Here is a 20,651-nt window from a genome sequence, read left to right as displayed (position 1 = left end):
GGTATGCCCACCTCTTAAAGAATTTTCCACAGTTTGTTGTGGTCCACAACAGTCAAAGGCTTTGGCATAGTCAATAAAGCAGAAGTAGATATTTTTCTGGAACTCTTTTGCTTTTTCGATGATCCAACAGATGTTGGCAATTTGATCTCTGGGTCCCCTGCCTTTTCTAAATCCAGCCTGAACATCTAGAAGTTCACGGTTCACATACTGCTGAAGCCTGGCTTGGAGAATTTTGAGCATTACTTTACTAGCGTGTGAGATGAGTGCAATCGTGTGGTAGTTTGAGCATTCTTTGGCATTGCCTTTCTTTGGCATTGGAATGAAAACTGACCTTTTCCAGTCCTGTGGCCACTGCTGAGTTTTCCAAATTTGCTGGCATATTGAGTGCAGCACTTTCACAGCATCATCTTTTAGGATTTGAAACAGCTCAACTGGAATTCCATCACCTCCACTAGCTTTGTTTGTAGTGATGCTTCCTAAGGCCCACTTGACTTCATATTCCAGGATGTCTGGCTCAAGGTTGGTGATCACACCATCGTGATTATCTGGGTCATGAAGATCTTTTTTGATCTTCAAGTATACACTGAACTGTATACCTCAGATGTAAATACCACTGAATGTAAATGTTACCACAATTTTTAAAGTATTTCAAATTTAAATGGCACAAAGATGTTATTTAAACTTCTCACCTGTTCCTCTATACAAGCCAAAACTATCAAATAGCAAACCTTTGTAACCACATTTGAAGACAGAAGCATCACTGGCACTGACAAGACTATAATTAGAAAAGCTCAAGAGTCAGTTTCATAATTAGATCTTTCTAACTTGTTCCAAATACCGTGATTCTTTTTGTATTAACCAAGAAGGAACATTAGTTAAATAAAAGGAGTCATCGAAAATAGACTTTTCAACAGAAATTTCTTTTTAGTTCCACAATTCAGATTCTAATGTGTACTTATACATAACTGTGAGAAAGAAGTTATCTGAAAAATTGCAATACGCTTTCCACTCCATTTTAAGCAACCAGAGCATGCACACTACAACACAGGGTGGAGTGCAAAGGTTTGGTTCCCCAACACCCTACAGTTTATCCCAAGAACATGAGTCAAAAGACTAGAAAGACACCAGAACACAGGTGTACACGGCAAAATAAAACTGCTGCTCTCCCACGAGGACTATGTAATTTATTTATATGACTGAAAAAGGTGGGAGGACAGCCCTCCAAAAGTGAAGCCTACCAAAAGGTCCCAAAATAATATGTAACACTCACTCCCAGCACCTACAAAAATACCACGCATACAAGTTCTCAACAATGATCTATCTGAGGGACATTCAGTGACACCAGTATGAGGAAGAAAACACCACCAAGATGTCTGTTGCCAGGACAAAGTCCAGCATATTACCTGCCTCCAAGAAAGACAACTAAGACCTGAGAGCAAAGGGCAAGACGAAGAAGCTTCCATCAGCGCAAAACCAAGCAACACACACCAGGTAAACACACCAGCAATCAAGGACAGAGCATAAGAGAAATGCGTGACTTTTTAAAAATACTTTGAAATATTTTATTTAAAACTATGGGACATACATCTTATAAGAAAAATCAAACAATATACCTCTTAAGAGACAGTATAAAAAAGATAAACTATGTAATCTGGCTGAGAGTTTACTCTCTTCTCTATAAAAATGTACATACAGAAAACCACCACTAAGATGTTTCAAGTTAGCGTTAATATCAACTAGAAATCACAGGAGGAATTAAACAAATGCACCCCAGTTCTCTGCCTTCCAAATTACCAAGGGTCAAATTTTAACCGCTCTGTATTTCCCTGTTCACAAAAGTTATCTTATTCACAGCAAAATATTTTACACTATTTGATGTACAAAATATATAATAATCCCACCATCCAGAGGTGACCACTCTCACCATTTGTCCTGATCCTCCCAGACACGTGTTGAGAGAGACACACACACACACACACGTTTATACATGCACAGCTATGGAGGACCTAGGGGAGGAACCCCACTAGCTTGCTCTTTTCGCGTCACACATCACACGTCTCTTTCCATGTCCAAGAGGGCAAGGGCATCCTTTAGGAACGTGTAGCCCCCTGGCCATCATTCATTTAACCCTGCAGAAAACAAGTGGGCCCACTTGTTTTCAAGGCTGCAGACAAACAGCTGGTACATGTGTCCTTGAGCACATCTTAGGCTAGCTCTTGGATAACTTCATTAACCTGGAATTACTGAGCCAAAGCACTTTCAGGCTTTTGATGCTGTCACAAACAGTGAAGGGTCCGCAATTTTACCCTTCTTGCAGGCTAATAAGGTAAGCCTGCCACTGTTTCACGTAGGCTGTGAGAAGGCACAACACTCCTAGTCACAGACGAGGACAACTGACTACTTTTAACAGCAGCAGTGTCATGTGGGGGCCAGCTCCATGAGCCCCAGTTACCAGCGGGCTACCAGACGAAGAGAGCCAGCTGACCCTGCAGAGGGAGCTGTGTTATGGGGGGACCTGAGTTCAGGGCACTGTTATCAGGAGCAGAAAGCAGGCCTGGCCCCTGCTCCAGAGAAAGACACGTCTTTCCTTGAAAAGACCGGAACAAAGGGCAGTCTGTGCTCTGCTCCCCAAACATGCACAGACATGACAGAGTCGTGGAAGACTGTCTCCCATCTCCAAGACAGTCCTCCAACAGAATAAACCACACCTGACCAGTATTTTTATTTCTGCCAATATTAAGCTAGGTTAGAATTCACAACTGCCTTAATTTTATTAAAGATATTTTATACACTTAGTAATCATCTGTCTTATTTTTGTATTACCTTCTCACATTTTTCCCCCTTCTTTTTACAAGAGTACTAGTCTGTATATACAGAACACACTGAATATGTTAACTTTACTAAATACATTAATTCTTAGTCTTATGTGTATATTCTTTCCCCATACTGCCATTTCTCTGAACTTGTTTATACTGTTTCCGGGTATTTGTGTATGATCAAATCATTCTTTTCCTTTATGGCTTAAAAAGGCGTAATACCAGGAACAGCAGAGTAAAACCAAAACAACTTGGCGGGCATCGTTCCCCATTCCCTCAGTTCAGTTCAGTCGCTCAGTCGTGTCCGACTCTTTGCGACCCCATGAATCCCAGGATGCCAGGCCTCCCTGTCCATCACCAACTCCCGGAGTTCACTCAGACTCATGTCCATCGAGTCCGTGATGCCATCCAGCGATCCCATCCTCGGTCGTCCCCTTCTCCTCCTGCCCCCAATCCCTCCCAGCATCACAGTCTTTTCCAATGAGTCAACTCTTTGCATCAGGTGGCCAAAGTACTGAAGTTTCAGCTTTAGCATCACTCCCTCCAAAGAAATCCCAGGGTTGATCTCCTTGCAGTCCAAGGACTCTCAAGAGTCTTCTCCAACAGCACAGTTCAAAAGCATCAATTCTTCGGCGCTCAGCCTTCTTCACAGTCCAACTCTCACATCTATACATGACCACAGGAAAAACCAGAGCCTTGACTAGATGGACCTTAGTCGGCAAAGTAATGTCTCTGCTTTTGAATATACTATCTAGGTTGGTCATAACTTTTCTTCCAAGGAGTAAGCGCCTTTTAATTTCATGGCTGCAGTCACCATCTGCAGTGATTTTGGAGCCCCCCAAAATAAAGTCTGACACTGTTTCTACTGTTTCCCCGTCTATTTCCCATGAAGTAATGGAACCGGATGCCATGATCTTTTGTTTTCTGAATGTTGAGCTTTAAGCCAACTTTTTCACTCTCCTCTTTCACTTTTATCAAGAGGCTTTTTAGCTCCTCTTCACTTTCTGCCATAAGGGTGGTGTCATCTGCATATCTGAGGTTATTGATATTTCTCCTGGCAATCTTGATTCCAGCTTGTGTTTCTTCCAGTCCAGCGTTTCTCATGATTGACTCTGCATGTAAGTTAAATAAGCAGGGTGACAGTATACAGCCTTGACGTACTCCTTTTCCTATTTGGAACCAGTCTGTTGTTCCATGTCCAGTTCTAACTGTTGCTTCCTGACCTGCATACGGATTTCTCAAGAGGCAGGTTAGGTGGTCTGGTATTTCCATCCCTTTCAGAATTTTCCACAGTTTATTGTGATCCACACAGTCAAAGGCTTTGGCATAATCAATAAAGCAGAAATAGATGTTTTTCTGGAACTCTCTTGCTTTTTCCATGATCCAGCAGATGTTGGCAATGTGATCTCTGGTTCCTCTGCCTTTTCTAAAACCAGCTTGAACATCAGGGAATTCACAGTTCACGTACTGCTGAAGTCTGGCTTGGAGAATATTGAGCATTACTTTACTACCATGTGAGATGAGTGCAATTGTGCAGTAGTTTGAGCATTCTTTGGCGTTGCCTTTCTTTGGGATTGGAATGAAAACTGACCTTTTCCAGTCCTGTGGCCACTGCTGAGTTTTCCAAATTTGCTGGCATATTGAGTGCAGCACTTTCACAGCATCATCATCGTCCCCCATTCCCTAGGACGTCCTTAACCATGAAACTCCCAACTTTAGCTGAACATGCTGTCACCTACTAAAACACTATACTCGCCAGCCTCCTCTGCTGTGAGGTACAGCCATGTGACTACTGCATAATTAATGAGACGTTTATGAAGTGCTGTTCAAGAACTCTGGGATGTCTCCTCCAACGGTGGGCATGGGCCTGTGCAGCCTGGCTGCAATCCACTGCCTGGATGTGGACCATGACAAGCACAGAGCCCTGGGACTGCATGGAAGTCTGGAAGAAGCCTGGGCACCTGGCTGCCTAGTGAGGTCACACCAGATCTGAAACACTTTGGGGAATTTTTTTACGTTAGTGAGAAATAAACCTGTACTATTTGGTGAGCTTTTTGTCTCGTAGGTCAGCCTAAAGCTAGCACACTATTATTAAAACATTTTATTTGAATACATATAAAATCTAGCATTAATTAATCTCAGATCAATACTGGCATAAGGCTCAAGAAAGGGGTCTAACTTCTGTCCCAGTTATTAAGCGTTCCTAAGTATTAATATATCTGAGATATTATCATATTAATTCATACATGTCACGAGTTCATTTACTTTAAGGGCTGGGACTGATCATTAATGTTCCTCCAAAGACACCTCTCTCTCCCCCTCAATCTCTCTGTTCAGAAGACACTGAAAATGGAAGGAGCGATTACCATTTTTAAATAATAACCCACTTTTGCTTCAATGTTTTAATGAATACAGCTCAGGAACGAAAGTTTGAAATATCTAAATCTACAAGTCATACCCTCTATCAGTTCCAGAATGCATTCAAGCTAAAGCGTAACGCCGATTAGAATTCTTATTATTTAACTGCTTTACAATAAAATAGTTTATATTTCCAGAGATCATCTAAAGATTAAAACCTACAAAACCTTTTCTCACTCTAAAATATACTACAAAGACAATATGTTATCACAGGAAGGAGAAGTACTACCTAGAATACTAAAAGAGTAAGTTACAGGAAAAAAAATCAATGGAATTAATTTTCCAACTACAAAGTATTACAAATTAATGAAGAGGACATGAACTGACTAACGGGCGCTAGACTCCTCAGCTTCCCTCTCAACTACTCACCCCGAATGACCCCCACAGCCACCTCCGTCAGCCCCCAACCCACACACCACCCTTTAACGACTTTTTAGCTCACTCTCTCTCAGACATCTTTTGCCAAAACCACCCTTTCACAAGTCTGACCTAATCGAGGCTCATACTGGCCTTGCACTGGGCAAAGAGCACGTAGGATACGGTGCTAAGCATGACCCGCGTAAAGCAGTCTCCCTGGACCTCTCGGCAGGGGCTCAGTTCTCAGAACAGAGCAGCTATCAGTAGGAGAACCACTTCTTAACATTTCCTTTACCTTTGTCTCGGTTCCTTTGGCTAAACGCATCTAAAATTGAAGAATCTGGGCAAAGCGGTCCTTCTACTGCTCTGCTACCTTTCCTCTAGGTTTCAAATATTTCAAAGAGCAAATGAGACAGACAGCACAAAAATCAAATTTAGCTTATTGGCGAAGAGCAAGGACGTGTCCCAGAAAGTGTCTGCACATGTCCACACACTGTCACCCCACTGTATTAGGGAAAAGAAAGGGTGATGCTTTGTATACTGAGTTCATAAAGCACTGCTGTAAGACCTTATGTAAATGACCTAAGCCAGTGAAATACCACTTTTCATGATCTCTTAGGGAAAAGAGAGGGGAAGTATTAAGAAAAATAACTAAGAAAAAACATTAAGAAGAAAAAAAAAAATCTTAAACCAACAAATTCTAAGACTACAGAATGGCTTTATGGCTTACACACTTGGCCCATGAGACAAGTTCTAAGGTTGGAAACAGAACTCACTGGCCTCCACCTCACAGCACACCCCAATCCGTCCCGAAAGCACAGAGTCCTCCGGACGTGCTTCACAGGTCACCTCTTCCATAAAGCCTCAACACCCCAACCCACCCTCAGGACACACGCCCAACCAGGGAGGCCCCAGCGCAGGCCCCTGCGCAGGCCCCTGCGCCTCCCTCCGGCAGGTCTTCTGTCTTTCCCTCACTGGAATGGGCGCTCCTCTTCCCTCCCCTATTTTAGCCTCCAAGTTCCGTGAGCACCAGAACCAAGCTTCTCAATCGTCCGCTTCTTCAACACCTAACACTGCACCTAAATCCAGGGGAGTCTGCAGTATTTTCTGAGTAACAGTCAAATTTAACTGATGCTAATTAACTTCAGATAATCCCAGTACTTCTTTCAAAGCACTAACATATACTACGCATTTCAAAAGATTCCTACCTACACCCCATAAAACAGCGAAGACATTCTAACACCCAAAAGGCAGACATCTATCTGGAGACCACAGCTCACCAGAAGTCACTGTCCAAAGACTCTTGCAAGCTCAGGGATTTTGGTTTCCGCTTTCTTAACTACACTCATACTTCAAAGAGGAGATGTATTCACTTTTCACCAACATTATAAAGATGCTCATTTTAAATATGGAAGAGAAAAAAAACACCGGGAAACTTTTGGACTCTTTTTAAAAAGATGAACAAATACCTCTTCGGTTTCAGGATCAACCTGGGAATCAGTAATCTCATCTAATTCCTCTTCAGCAACACAGTCTTCCTGCTCTTTCATCCCTTGTTGCCCACAAGCCTGCAAGTATTCTTCATCCTAACAGCCATTAAACAGAAAATAAGTTTTTCTCTTATTGCTTTGGGGCTTTTAAGCACTTTTCACCTTCATGACTCATGCTTAGCTATGTTAGCACACTTTTCTATGACAATTACCAGACTGAGCAGAAAAGCACGAAGCACAAAACTAGAATGGGACCTCCCCTGAGTGTTAACGAGAGCAAAGTGCAGTATGCCAACCTGGTCGATAAGGGCAATGACACGGACTCTGCCTTCACCTCCAAGGACCCCGACACACAGCTCTTCTCAAAATCAACAACAAGGAGATGTAATCTTAAAAAAGAAAGCGTGCATGTGCTTGCACAGAGCAGCTCAGCAGCAGTACTGGGGCTGGAATCATGCCCAACCTGAACTATTTTCATAGCAGCAGAAGACAACAAAAGTAGGGCCAATTCAGCTCAACAAGGAGCTGTGTGAAAACTGCATGTTAGGGCTGGTTTCTCCATCAGCCGTTCCTTTCAATTAGAAGGACGGTCTCAGCTTCACATGGAATATAAGGAGCATGGCAGCAGGCAGGCAGCTCTTAAAAGCACAGGGAAGGAAACAGGCAAACTGGCTAGAAACAGCAACTGCAGGCATTACTACGTGCAACCACTCCCCTCCAGGGGAGCTGGACTTCCCAGCGTCCCTGGCCATCAGCTGAAGTGAGCCATCAGCAGCTGCAAGGCAGGGGGAGAGCAGGCAAGCTGCGGGGCCTGAGCAGCTCACCGCTCAGGGCCCAGCAGTCTCGCTGCAAAGCACAGCAGCAGCACACACGGCGTGGACTGCCTGAGGCCCCTCAAGCGTCTCTCAAGACGGTCCCTGCATACTGCAGTTGCTTCCCCAAGGAAACTGCGGCCATCCCACCCAAAGGAGCAGCCATCGCTGCCCAAGACTCACTGAGAGCAGAGCTGTCAGAGTTCAGAGAGAGCCGCAAGAGGCGCGCAGCATTTTCAGCAAACACACAAGGGAGAACAGTCCACACCACGGGGCTCTCACCAGGAAACGAAAATCCGCTGTTACACAAGTTACCAATCTAAAGCCGTTTTTACAGAACACTGCTTTACAAAAGCTCAATCTACGTTAACTTTAAAGGCACTAAGTAAACTCAGTTATGCTCAGAAGTACAAATCACCCAACAATGTTCAAGCACCCTGCTGAACAATAAAGAATTTACATCCCTCCCTAACATAAGAATACAAGTTTACATCAAATCTCAATTCACTCTCAAGATTAGGACAGCAAAAGTCAAAAAAACTGCTTTTGAGTACAACAGCAAAGAACACTACAGTTTACTATCAACTTTTTAGGTAAGCGTCCCTGCTGGCTGTAACATTCTGCAATATTATAATTCTACTCCCAGTTACAGAATCCTCCGTCTGGCCTGCATGAACTCAAACAGAACATACTCAGGATCAGTAGAGAGCTCAATTCCAGCTCCAGTGTATGAGTCAACACGGCCTAACCAGGACACGAATTACAGTTAAATAAACCATTTAATAATTAAAATAGCTCTGGGACATACAGGGACACAATCGACTCATATGTCCGTTAGCCTAATAATGAATAATTAATTAATCTGTGCACCGGTGACAGCCTAAGAAAACAGGAAGAGGCCCTCACTGCAGAGCTGGAGAAGTATTTCACAGCTTAAGTGCGTTTTTCTCTCCCCATGCAAAGAAGTGGCAGTGCCCATGTCTACCACTGTGATAACTATAAAGAAGAAACCGGTAATCTTAAACAGGGAAGAAAAGAAAGAGCATGATGATAAACCTGGATATCCTGAGGGTGGCTGACACTGCTCCAGAAAGATACTGACCTTCACCTCACCTTTAAACTTAATAACTCTCTATAAAAATATTTAGATACATTCAGAATTCTTAAGTAAACTTCAAGATTTTTTTAATTCTGAAAAAATTAATTTTAATGTAGAAAAGTACTGTGACTGTACTGAATTTGCACATTTTTTTTCCAATACCTGAATCTTAGGCACAAGATGTCAGATGGTTTAAGTTGGATTTTATGCAATGAGGAGCCTAAATGTAACCCCAAGTTTGGAAAACAAGAGAGAGAAATTCCTCACTTGCTAGAAATCCTCTTCACAACAAACTCTGCGAGAACACCAGAGAGGGGGGCCTCTTCCGTGACCATGTGTAGGTGCTACCAAGCACTTCCCAGAAGGCGACTGCTTCGCAAAATTCTAAGCTCTAAGAAAGCAGGGGCCATGCTTCATGCTTCAACAATTCTCATGGCCCCACTGCTCCCACACTGGCAAAGATCTGCTGAAATGCTGAACGTACAAGGGATACGACTGGCTAACCACCTCATCTTAGGGAGGAGCAGTAGAACTAACACAATACTAACCCGCAGATACTTGGGCACAATTTTAAAAGATTTTGGCCTAATTTTTAAGGAGCATTTTAAACTACAGTGTCTCACTTTAACACGGTATACGAACACACTGTAAACCAGAGATCACCAGTCCACATTACCAAAACAAACCATTACAGAGTCATCCAAAGAACAAGGACTCACAATGCCTTTTATACGATTCTGTTTACCAAAACTATACACATCTTTTCGTGATTATGTCTACTAAACAGAAACCATTCAAAAAGAATCAAACCTTAAAAATAACTATTGAGATATGGAAACACAACTGTGTCTGGAACTAAATATTTTAAGGCTCCATGTAAACAATCTCTTTCAAAACTACACACACACACAAATTTTTTTCTCAAATGAAAAATCATTTACTCTGAATGAAAACATAAAGGCAGAATTCTTGCCCTAAATCTGCTAACCTCCACCCCATCCCAGCAGCCCCCAACATGGCACCACAGGAGCCCAATATGCTGAAAACCTTAAGATTCCACTGCATCTATGGAGATCTCGCCCTTCCAACAGAAATTTCACTAAGTGCTTATTTCATAAACAAATCTCTCCCAATAATGAATCATTAAGACAGATGATCTTTCACTAATACCTTTTTGACTGTTCAACCTTAAAAAAAAAACCTACCTACTAAAACCACCTTTCTGAAATAAAAATCAGCACCATCTCTGCTTCCTGATTACAGATAACAAATTGTGTGTGACATTTCCTAAACTAACCTCCAATCTCTTTATTCATGTTTAGACAGTTCTCAGTTAGAAAAAAGGATGAATGAGCAGGACATCAATCACTCTGGAATATTAGCACCTTAAAGATGTCTTTAGCAGGTCAATAATCTTTTCACCTTAGAAGGACTTTATCAGATCTTGTCTAAAGCCTGGATAAAAGCTCTGCATTAAGTACTTCCAACAATTGACAGTGTATCTCCACCACACAAAGCTGTTTTCTTCCTTAGGGTGCAATCCTCAAGGTCACAATTCTGTGCAGCCTTCCAGAATGACAAAGGAGCATTAGCTCCGGCCAAACAAGCTGTCAACACAAACTTTGTCATAGCTCAGATAAAGAAACTGGCAGACAGTGATAATAAGGTCTAATTTCCCTCCCTCCCAGGGGAGGGAAATAGATTTCAAATCAGTCTAGAAACCTATGCCCAGGCAGCCATGTTATCTTCAGCCATACAAAGGAGAAAGACTCACTGTGAATTCATCTAAAGGCTCATTGATCTCGATGTCTAGGACCTCGTCATTGTACAGCTGCTCCTCCTCGGGCTCCTCCACGTACTCGATGTGGTCTTCTGGGAGCTCAGCGTCGTGGCCTTCATACTGCCCTTCTTCTGGGTACTCATGAGCGTACAGTTCAGACCCATCCGATTTGTGATAAACGAGTTCGTCCTCTCCTTGCTCATACTCGGATTCCTGTTCTGCAGACTGGTCGTTAGTGTCAGACATCTCAAATGATGTGACCATGTCTGACGTGGCAGTCAGACTGATCGTGACATCCTGAGTACTACAAAGGACAAAAACACACAGAAAGGCAGGCAACTGGAGTGGAGCTCAAAACTCAATCATCACGTAAGTTAACTACTATCAGAGACCAGTGAAACGCTAATCCAGTGACTGATCAATGCACACTGACTACAAGAGTGACTACAAGTGAAACGCATGTGCTACACACTCAGCCAGCACCAGACTCCTGCCGCACTGAGCGCCCGCTCTGTCATCACTCCAGGGACCCAGCAGGACCATCAGACCAACTGTGAGAAACAGGTCTACCTGGCAAAGTCCAGGACTGAAAATAGACCACTTTTCATTCTATCTTTCAGAATGAGGATGGTATCCATTTTCTAAGACATCCAAGTAAAACCAGGAGTGAAGCAAAGTGAAGTCCCTCAGTCGTGTCCGACTCTTTGCGACCCCATGGACTGTAGCCTACCAGGCTTCTCTGTCCGTGGGATTGTCCAGGCAAGGATACTGGAGTGGGCTGCCATTTCTCCCCACACCGATGGAATTTTAAGAGCTTTTCTAAATCTATGATGCACACTATAAACTCATATTTTAAAAATTCAAAACATTAAAAGTCAGCATGTAAATACATTTCAATGTTTAACTAAATCAAGTTTATACTAGCCTCAAATTTTTTAAAAACTGGCTAATTTCTGAGTGAAATAAACAAAGGTAATTTTAAAACTGAAAAAAAAAATCATATTCCACCTGTTAAATCACCACAGCCAAATGTCAAACAATTAAGATGCATAATAACAACATTTAAAGGGCAAGGTTTTAGGGCTAAATCTAAGTTTGGACCCATTAAGTATACAATCCTAACAAAAAAACTCAACATTCCACATACACATAAAGATACTACATAGCTAAAAACTCCTAAAAAGTAAACTTCAAGGGCAACGTAATTCAAAAGATCAAAATCTAATAATGATCCAGAGAATGAAACTGGGAAACAAATAACTGGTAGAATAAATAATTTAAAACTTACTGTCACCCACAAAAACTACTTTATGTTAAAAACCATCCATTACACGTCTACAGCGCAATAATAAAGAGCATGGATTTGTTAATTATGTTTATACACAAGAAGTCTTTATTTTCACAAAAAGTTTCTTCATAAAATTTTAAAAAATTATTTCACTTAACAAGAGTATAGTAAATACCTCTTCCTCTTTTTATAACAGAGCTTACTACTATAAGCTCCTAGTCAAGAGAAAGATATTCTCTACTGCCGTGCACTGAATATTTGTATCCCCCACAAAATTCACGTGTTGAGTTCTAACACCCAGTGTGATGGTGTCTGGAGGTGCGGCCGTTGGAAGATGCCGAGTCCACAAGGGTGGAAGCTCATGAATGGGATCAGTGCCCTATAAAAGGGACCCCAGAGGGCTCCCACACACCCACCAGCCACGTGAGCACACAGTGAGAGGGCCGGGGGCCTCACTGACACCCAACTAGGCTGGCACCTTGACCCTGGAACTGTGAGGAGTATCTGCTGCTCACAAGCCACCAGTTTATGATATCATGTTATGGCAGCCCAAACTGACTACATCAGTTATATCCAGATAGTCGGCTATGAAAAAGCACAGTCCAAAGGAATTTCCAAAATGACAATTTAGCCAATTGATATGCATAATTAAAAAATGTCTACAATGAAAACAAAAGCAGCAACATCAAACTGCAACCAACATTACTGAGTCAGAGGCCACTGCCCCATCCAAATAAAGGAATTCTCTAAAAGAGCAGTACAAACCTATCTGGAACTTCTATAACCTGCACTCAACACAGTTAACTGGTTATTAAATGTAGGACCAGCAATGATGCTAAACAGTTGATCTATTTGTAGTAAAAGACATACGGCTTCCACATCAGTTGTAGTAATATAGTGATATAGTTTATTAATATAATTATATTAGAATATAATCATATGGTAAAGATACAGTACATTATCATTTATATCCCACTATAATTATAAAGCAGTTACTAGAAATTTACACAAAGAACATTTTTAATGAGATAATATTCAGTACCAGAAATTTTCTTCGTCTTCATTATCACTCTGTAGGAGATCATCATTTAGCTCTTCATCTGACAAATCCGATTGATTCTAATTAAAGCAAGAAATCTAATTAATGCATGTCACTTCCATAAGAAAACTTGTTATAAAAGTGCAAAATTACGTTGACTGGATTATTTCTGACCTTGTTATTAAAACATTTGCCATTCACAAAGTTTTCTCAGTTTGACATGACCAGTGGCAGTCAAGGTTCTACATATGGCATACTAGCTAACTATCCTAGACTAATTTTTAGATGCTCAGTCACGTAAACATAGAAGGAACAGGCATAAGGATCATATTATAACTCTAACAAAGGAGAAAAAAAGGACAAGTCCTTTGGTAGTATGATATAAACAATTTTTTCTTATCATACCAAAAAAATGGTATCCTTAAGACTTGATTAAATTTAATGTAAACAAAACAAAAAAATAGTGAAATTTTAGAAAAAAGCAGATTTTAGATAACTAGATTGCCCAACTGAAATGATAAGAGACTAAAATAAAACTCTGGTTAGTCCTATAGACGGATACATGAAAATAAGTACAACTTGGATTCTCTCTCCTGTTCCTGATAGGTTTGTCTACTCATATTATGAGTAAGCAGAGGCAGTTTACTGAGTGTGCCAACTGGTCAAATTTCTAAAGTTACACATTTTGTTAAGCTAAATACATACCAGTATCTTAGATTTAAGATGGGGAACTTCACACTTTCCTACCTTATTAAAATTATTTCTATGGTATATATAAATTACTACTCCTCCACAACATGCACGCAAGGGGGGAAAAAAAGACTTGATTTTCTACCTAAGGATGAAAGAAATAAACCAGCAATCTCTTCCTGCCATTTTATAGATTATAAACTTAGGCTTCTCAACCATACCTCTATTTACTCTTCCCTAAGGTAATTTTGATATAAGCCAAAAAATATCCATCTTATTTGTAGTTTTTATTAGTCTCCCACAGAACCTGTCATCCATTAACGGGATGAGCCCGGCCTGCTCTGCACGTGTGCATGCCGAGTCACTTCAGTCATGTCTGACTCTTTGCAACCCCCCAGACTGTAGCCTGTCAGGCTCCTCTGTTCATGGGACTCTCCAGATAAGAATACCGGAGTGGGTCGCCACGCCCTCCTCCAGGGCATCTTCCCGACCCAAGAACCGAACTCCAGTCTCTTACGTCTCCTACACTGGCAGGTGGGTTCTTTGCCACTAGCGCCACCTGGGAAGCCCGGGCCTGCTATGGGAGAACTCAAATTTTAGCTGCCCAGGACCACTAAATAAAAGCACAAGAAATCTTTAAAAAATAATAATTCAATAAAGCAAAATTTCATTCAATAACAGGCTGTTCCCTTCAGGTTTTTAGTAAAACTTCTAAATATTGGTCGAAATCAATTAAATCACACACCAAACAAAGAAGAGTGTATGCTGCAGTAGGCTGTGATGGTGATCAAATCTCACTTTTTTGAGTTCTGAGGATTCAACTTTCTATGTCGGTTCTGAACTTAATGAGTAATAGACACAGGAGGCACAAAATAATGATCAAAAAAATGACCGAAACACCGACATTACTTGAAAAGCTGGAATGGAGGGCCACACTAAGCCCTGAGACCACAACTGCTTCCTAACTACTCTGTCCCGATGACCTGGAGTGGCGGCTCCTCAGGCAGGAGGGGAACAGCTAGGGAGGATTCTGCTCAGGGTGGCCGGCAGGAAAGCGGGGCAAGAAGAGTAAGAAACTGGCCGTGAACACTTGTGAAACACTTGTGAAATCATTAGGGCCAGGTGGGCTCCCTGACAGAAACACAGGGCAAACTACATCAGGCTTGCCCAAGAGTAGAACTCCAACCGCATGTAAAATTATTTTACTCCATTTAGACATTTTCGCATCTAACTGGTATCCCTCACAAACGCATTTTAAATACTTACAAAGGAAAACACGTGTTTACCTTAAGGGATGTGAACTCTCAAATACAGGGAGTGCACGTTAAGGCGGTGCAAACTAAGCCAGAGGCAGACAACAGTCCCCTCTCCCTCTGTGACCACCCCATGGGAGGACTGGCCCCGGGTCTGCCCCCGCCCAATCACACCACGCACGGGCATCCCGAGGCCAGCCCGAGCTCACAAACCGGCAGGCTGAGGGGCATGCTCACAGGTTCTTCCCTTGCAGTCATTCTGACCATGCAGGTTTACAGGTAACAGAAGGAATTCTTCTTTAGAGTTACAGGGGATGACAAAGGAAACGCTGGGGGAAGCCAAAGCCAGGACGCATGCAGGCCTTGGGGGCAGGCCAGCAAAGGAGAGCAGCTACAGCAGCTCGTGTGTCAGAGAAGATGCAGGCACAGTGGAGTGAGAGACAGGAAAGGGGCGGGGCTGGCACTCCTGCCAGGACTGGAGCTTCATCAACCGAATTATAAATGAGACGGAGAGGAAAATCTCATCAGATCTGACAATCAGACAACTGATCTGACCCAGTCGCCTAAGAGAACAATGAGCTTGAGTGTAACCGCTGACGGTAAGAAGCCATCACAGACTGAAGACTTTAAAAAAACTAAGCATACAAACACCCTCTTCCAACAACACAAGAGAAGACGCTACACATGGACATCACCAGATGGTCAACACCAAAATCAGACTGATTATATTCTTTGCAGCCAAAGATGGAGAAGCTCTATACAGTCAACAAAAACAGGACCGGGAACTGACTGTGGCTCAGATCATGAACTCCTTATTGCCACATTCAGACTTAAATTGAAGAAAGTAGGGAAAACCGCTAGACCATTCAGGTATGACCTAAATCAAATCCCTTATGATTATACAGTGGAAGTGAGAAATAGATTTAAGGGTCTAGATCTGATAGATCTAGTGTGATAGAGTGCCTGGTGAACTATGGAATGAGGTTCATGACACTGTACAGGAGACAGGGATCAAACATCCCCATGGAAAAGAAATGCAAAAAAGCAAAATGGCTGTCTGGGGAGGCCTTACAAATAGCTGTGAAAAGAAGAGAGGGGAAAAGCAAAGGAGAAAAGGAAAAATATAAGCATCTGAATGCAGAGCTCCAAAGAATAGCAAGAAGAGATAAGAGAGCCTTCTTTAGCGATCAATGCAAAGAAATAAGAGGACAACAACAGAATGGGAAAGACTAGAGATCTCTTCAAGAAAATTAGAGATACCAAGGGAATATTTCATGCAAAGATGGGCTCGATAAAGGACAGAAATGGTCTGGACCTAACAGAAGCAGAAGATATTAAGAAGAGGTGGCAAGAATACACGGAAGAACTGTACAAAAAAGATCTTCATGACCCAGATAATCATGATGATGTGATCACTCATCTAGAGCCAGACATCTTGGAATGTGAAGTCAAGTGGGCCTTAGAAAGCATCACTACAAACAAAGCTAGTGGAGGTGATGGAATTCCAGTTGAGCTGTTTCGAATCCTGAAAGATGATGCTGTGAAAGTGCTGCACTCAATATGCCAGCAAATTTGGAAAACTCAGCAGTGGCCACAGGACTGGAAAAGGTCAGTTTTCATTCCAATCCCAAAGAAAGGCAACGCCAAAGAATGCTCAAACTACTGCACAATTGCACTCATCTCACATGCTAGTAAAGTAATGCTCAATATTCTCCAAGCCAGGCTTCAGCAGTACGTGAACCGTGAACTCCCTGATGTTCAAGCTGGTTTTAGAAAAGGCAGAGGAACCAGAGATCACATTGCCAACATCTGCTGGATCATGGAAAAAGCAAGAGAGTTCCAGAAAAACATCTATTTCTGCTTTATTGACTATGCCAAAGCCTTTGACTGTGTGGATCACAATAAACTGTGGAAAATTCTGAAAGGGATGGAAATACCAGACCCACCTAACCGGCCTCTTGAGAAATCCGTATGCAGGTCAGGAAGCAACAGTTAGAACTGGACATGGAACAACAGACTGGTTCCAAATAGGAAAAGGAGTACGTCAAGGCTGTATACTGTCACCCTGCTTATTTAACTTACATGCAGAGTCCATCATGAGAAACGCTGGACTGGAAGAAACACAAGCTGGAATCAAGATTGCCAGGAGAAATATCAATAACCTCAGATATGCAGATGACACCACCCTTATGGCAGAAAGTGAAGAGGAGCTAAAAAGCCTCTTGATAAAAGTGAAAGAGGAGAGTCAAAAAGTTGGCTTAAAGCCTAACATTCAGAAAACAAAGATCATGGCATCCGGTCCCATCACTTCATGGCAAATAGATGGGGAAACAGTAGAAACAGTGTCAGACTTTATTTTGGGGGGCTCCAAAATCACTGCAGATGGTGACTGCAGCCGTGAAATTAAAAGACGCTTACTCCTTGGAAGAAAAGTTATGACCAACCTAGATAGTATATTCAAAAGCAGAGACATTACTTTGCTGACTAAGGTCCATCTGGTCAAGGCTCTGGTTTTTCCTGTGGTCATGTATAGATGTGAGAGTTGGACTGTGAAGAAGGCTGAGCGCCGAAGAATTGATGCTTTTGAACTGTGCTGTTGGAGAAGACTCTTGAGAGTCCCTTGGACTGCAAGGAGATCCAACCAGTCCCTTCTGAAGGAGATCAGCCCTGGGATTTCTTTGGAAGGAATGATGCTAAAGCTGAGGCTCCAGTACTTTGACCACCTGATGCAAAGAGCTGACTCATTGGAAAAGACTCTGATGCTGGGAGGGATTGGGGGCAAGAGGAGAAAGGGACGACCGAGGATGAGATGGCTGGATGGCATCACGGACTCGATGGATGTGAGTCTGAGTGAACTCAGGGAGTTGGTGATGGACAGGGAGGCCTGGCGTGCTGCGATTCATGGGGTCGCAAAGAGTCGGACACGACTGAGCGACTGAACTGAACTGAAGCATACAAAGCTAGCTTGATATTTAGTGAGAATAACGTGTCTTTAAATTGTTAATATTAAAAAAATTAGTATTTCACTTCAATATTTGGCTTTTTATTTCTATTTTTAATGTATGTTTCATAATGTTCAAAATATATTGGTAGAGATACATTATACGTATAAACACATGATACATAAATATACACACTGGAGATAACAGCTTCCAAGTTTTTACTTGATCAAAGAAGTTCATATTTGGGGATAATTTTACCCTTTACTCTGAATCTCAAAAAGTAAATTTCAGATTCAACATTCAAAATATTAACCACCAGATGTTAAGTTCCTTCAAGGCAAGTGGTAGTTTTGTTACAACTTTCATACACTCAATACCTGCTAAAATGCCTTGACATGCCAGAAACTAAAGCATTTGCTTCAAAGGACTTACTGCCTGAATTACAAGTTATCAGAGAATTTACAGATATACAGTCAACTCTTTGTGTAAATAAAAAGTAATCAATTCACAAAATTTTAATCTATACCCAACTTTCCAGTAACCCTAACTGGTTATTCTTTAAGTGCAATTAAATAACACTTAATTTCAGGAAGTCCTGTATTGTTACCTTTTTGCCAGACAGCAAATCTTCTCCAAGTAAGTCATCATCAAGTTCACTGTGGAGGGAAAAAAAAAGACATGACAGTGTTTTATTCCTACTAAACACTGGAAAGTTTACAGACCACTGGGGAAATTTACCCAGCACTTTAGGGTTAGGGTACCTTCACATTAAGTTTGCTATCTTTTCCTTTATCTTTATTAATAATGAAAACACATTTTCAAATACACAGGGAACATCTGATCCTTTAAGTGTGAGAGTGGCTCTCACTAGACTTCTAATCTTAGTTTCTCACCTCAATACGAGATCTTCATTTCTTTGGACTTGTTCATCAATGAGCAAAATAAGAAACCATACATAATATCTATGCTTTCTCTTACCTTTCAAAACCTATGATGAAACAGGAACAGACAGATGCCCCAGTATCATTAACTGGGAAAACTAAAACCAAAACTACTGGGAGACCATTTAACACTCATCAACTGCAAAAACTTTAAAAATGAAAAATCAATGCTTACGAGAACATTCAAGTGTATCATAATAACTAAAGGAATTATTTTTCTATAACATTGAAGTCACGTCAGCTGTTTGCAATTTATGGTCAGCATGCTCATGTTTTGAAGTGATCAAAAGCAGGTTTTCTCATAATTAAAATAGAAACGCTTAGCAGATGAGAAACATAGAGACATTTCCCACTGTTTCCTTTTTTTAATTTTTAAACTGATAGACGATAGCGACCACTAAATTATGTCCTTTTTTTCTTACTTTTGTATTTATTCTTATTAAGTTATGTCCCTTTAAAGCAAATGTCTAAGCACTAACATCTAGAAAGAGAAAGCACAATTAGACTATGACTCTAGGTACAAATGCCAATGGAGATTCAACTGCACCAATGTTATTACAATTGTTACTTTTTTCCTAAGGGTTCTGGTTACAAATTTCTACAGGTTCTATAGGTTTGAGCACTATTTTACCCAAAACGCATGTTTACTTCTAGTGCGCTACTCTGCAGAATGACAGAATATCCTGGAATGCACATATGAAGTTACAACAGCAATTCAATGTACTATCTCTTAGAACTAGACAACAAATTATTTCATTCATGCACTGAGTATCTCTTTTATTAAGTTACCTTACATAAATCCTATACCATCATTTTATAAATAAAGAAAATAGGGACAACAGATTAAATGATTTGCCCAAGGTCACACAGCAGAGACAAATCCGGGACAAGAACTTTGCCCATGGAAAAAATCTTTCATGGACCTGCATAAATACAACAGTTATCAGAGAACAATGTATGACTTCTTTCAACATTTTCAATTCTCAAATCATCTAATCATCTTTCAGATACAATTTCTGTATCTTCATTGTTACGTTCACTCCCCAATGGTGAGGAAATAAACGCTTGCTAGTCACAATATTTACAATAACTGCTTTTGAGAATTTGACTCTAGATGACCCAAAAAATATAAGCACCTCTTTGAGGATAAGCACCCCTCTGGAGCATCACTCAAATAACTGAAAACGGAAGGTAGTATCATTTGCCCAGGGGACACTAACTGGGAAGAACTCTAAAACCACAGTATGAACAGGTGCTGGTAATCACATAAGCAAAAATCTAGAAAGTGTTGGTGTCTTTTGCTGACAAATAGATGGAAATAGGCAATCAGTGACTTTGATGACTATTTTTCCTAAACAAGAGCATTTTTTAAAAGATAAACGAAAATTATATCAGCTACAAATGAACAGAGCGTACAGAGATGAAGAGCTGTTTCCATGACTAACAAAGGTAGTAAGAAAGAGCCTTAAATAAGAAAGCAAGAGGAGAGATTAACCGCGCAAATAACAATAGGCATCAACTGCCGCTCAAGCAGTCACTAACGTCCAGTCCATATACTACACGGCAAGAATCACTCTAGGCGTTGGACACATACTCGCTCTTTTGCTGACACACTGAAACCGAGCAGGACCGCATGGCCCTCGTTCCCTACCATGCCCTCTGCTCGCCTTTTGCCTGTACAAAACTTTAGTCAAAGAATAAGTCTAATCAGAGAAGTGAGAAATGC

General features: G+C 41.3%; 1 protein-coding gene across 1 annotated transcript in view; it reads right to left on the bottom strand.

Moving 5' to 3' along the window:
* Positions 1-20,651, bottom strand: part of RBM33 (RNA binding motif protein 33) — a 104,729-nt gene that overhangs the window by 71,950 nt on the left and 12,128 nt on the right. The window contains exons 3-6 of the mRNA XM_068972470.1: positions 18,592-18,640; positions 13,103-13,179; positions 10,767-11,076; positions 7,061-7,177 (exon numbers count right to left, since the gene is read on the bottom strand). Of these exons, the coding sequence (XP_068828571.1) occupies positions 7,061-7,177; positions 10,767-11,076; positions 13,103-13,179; positions 18,592-18,640 (553 nt within the window). The remainder of the gene's footprint in view (positions 1-7,060; positions 7,178-10,766; positions 11,077-13,102; positions 13,180-18,591; positions 18,641-20,651) is intronic.

This window comes from Capricornis sumatraensis, chromosome 5 (assembly GCF_032405125.1).
Source record: "Capricornis sumatraensis isolate serow.1 chromosome 5, serow.2, whole genome shotgun sequence".
Classification (NCBI taxonomy): Eukaryota; Metazoa; Chordata; class Mammalia; order Artiodactyla; family Bovidae; genus Capricornis; species Capricornis sumatraensis.
This window is presented reverse-complemented; position numbering and strand designations above follow the sequence as displayed.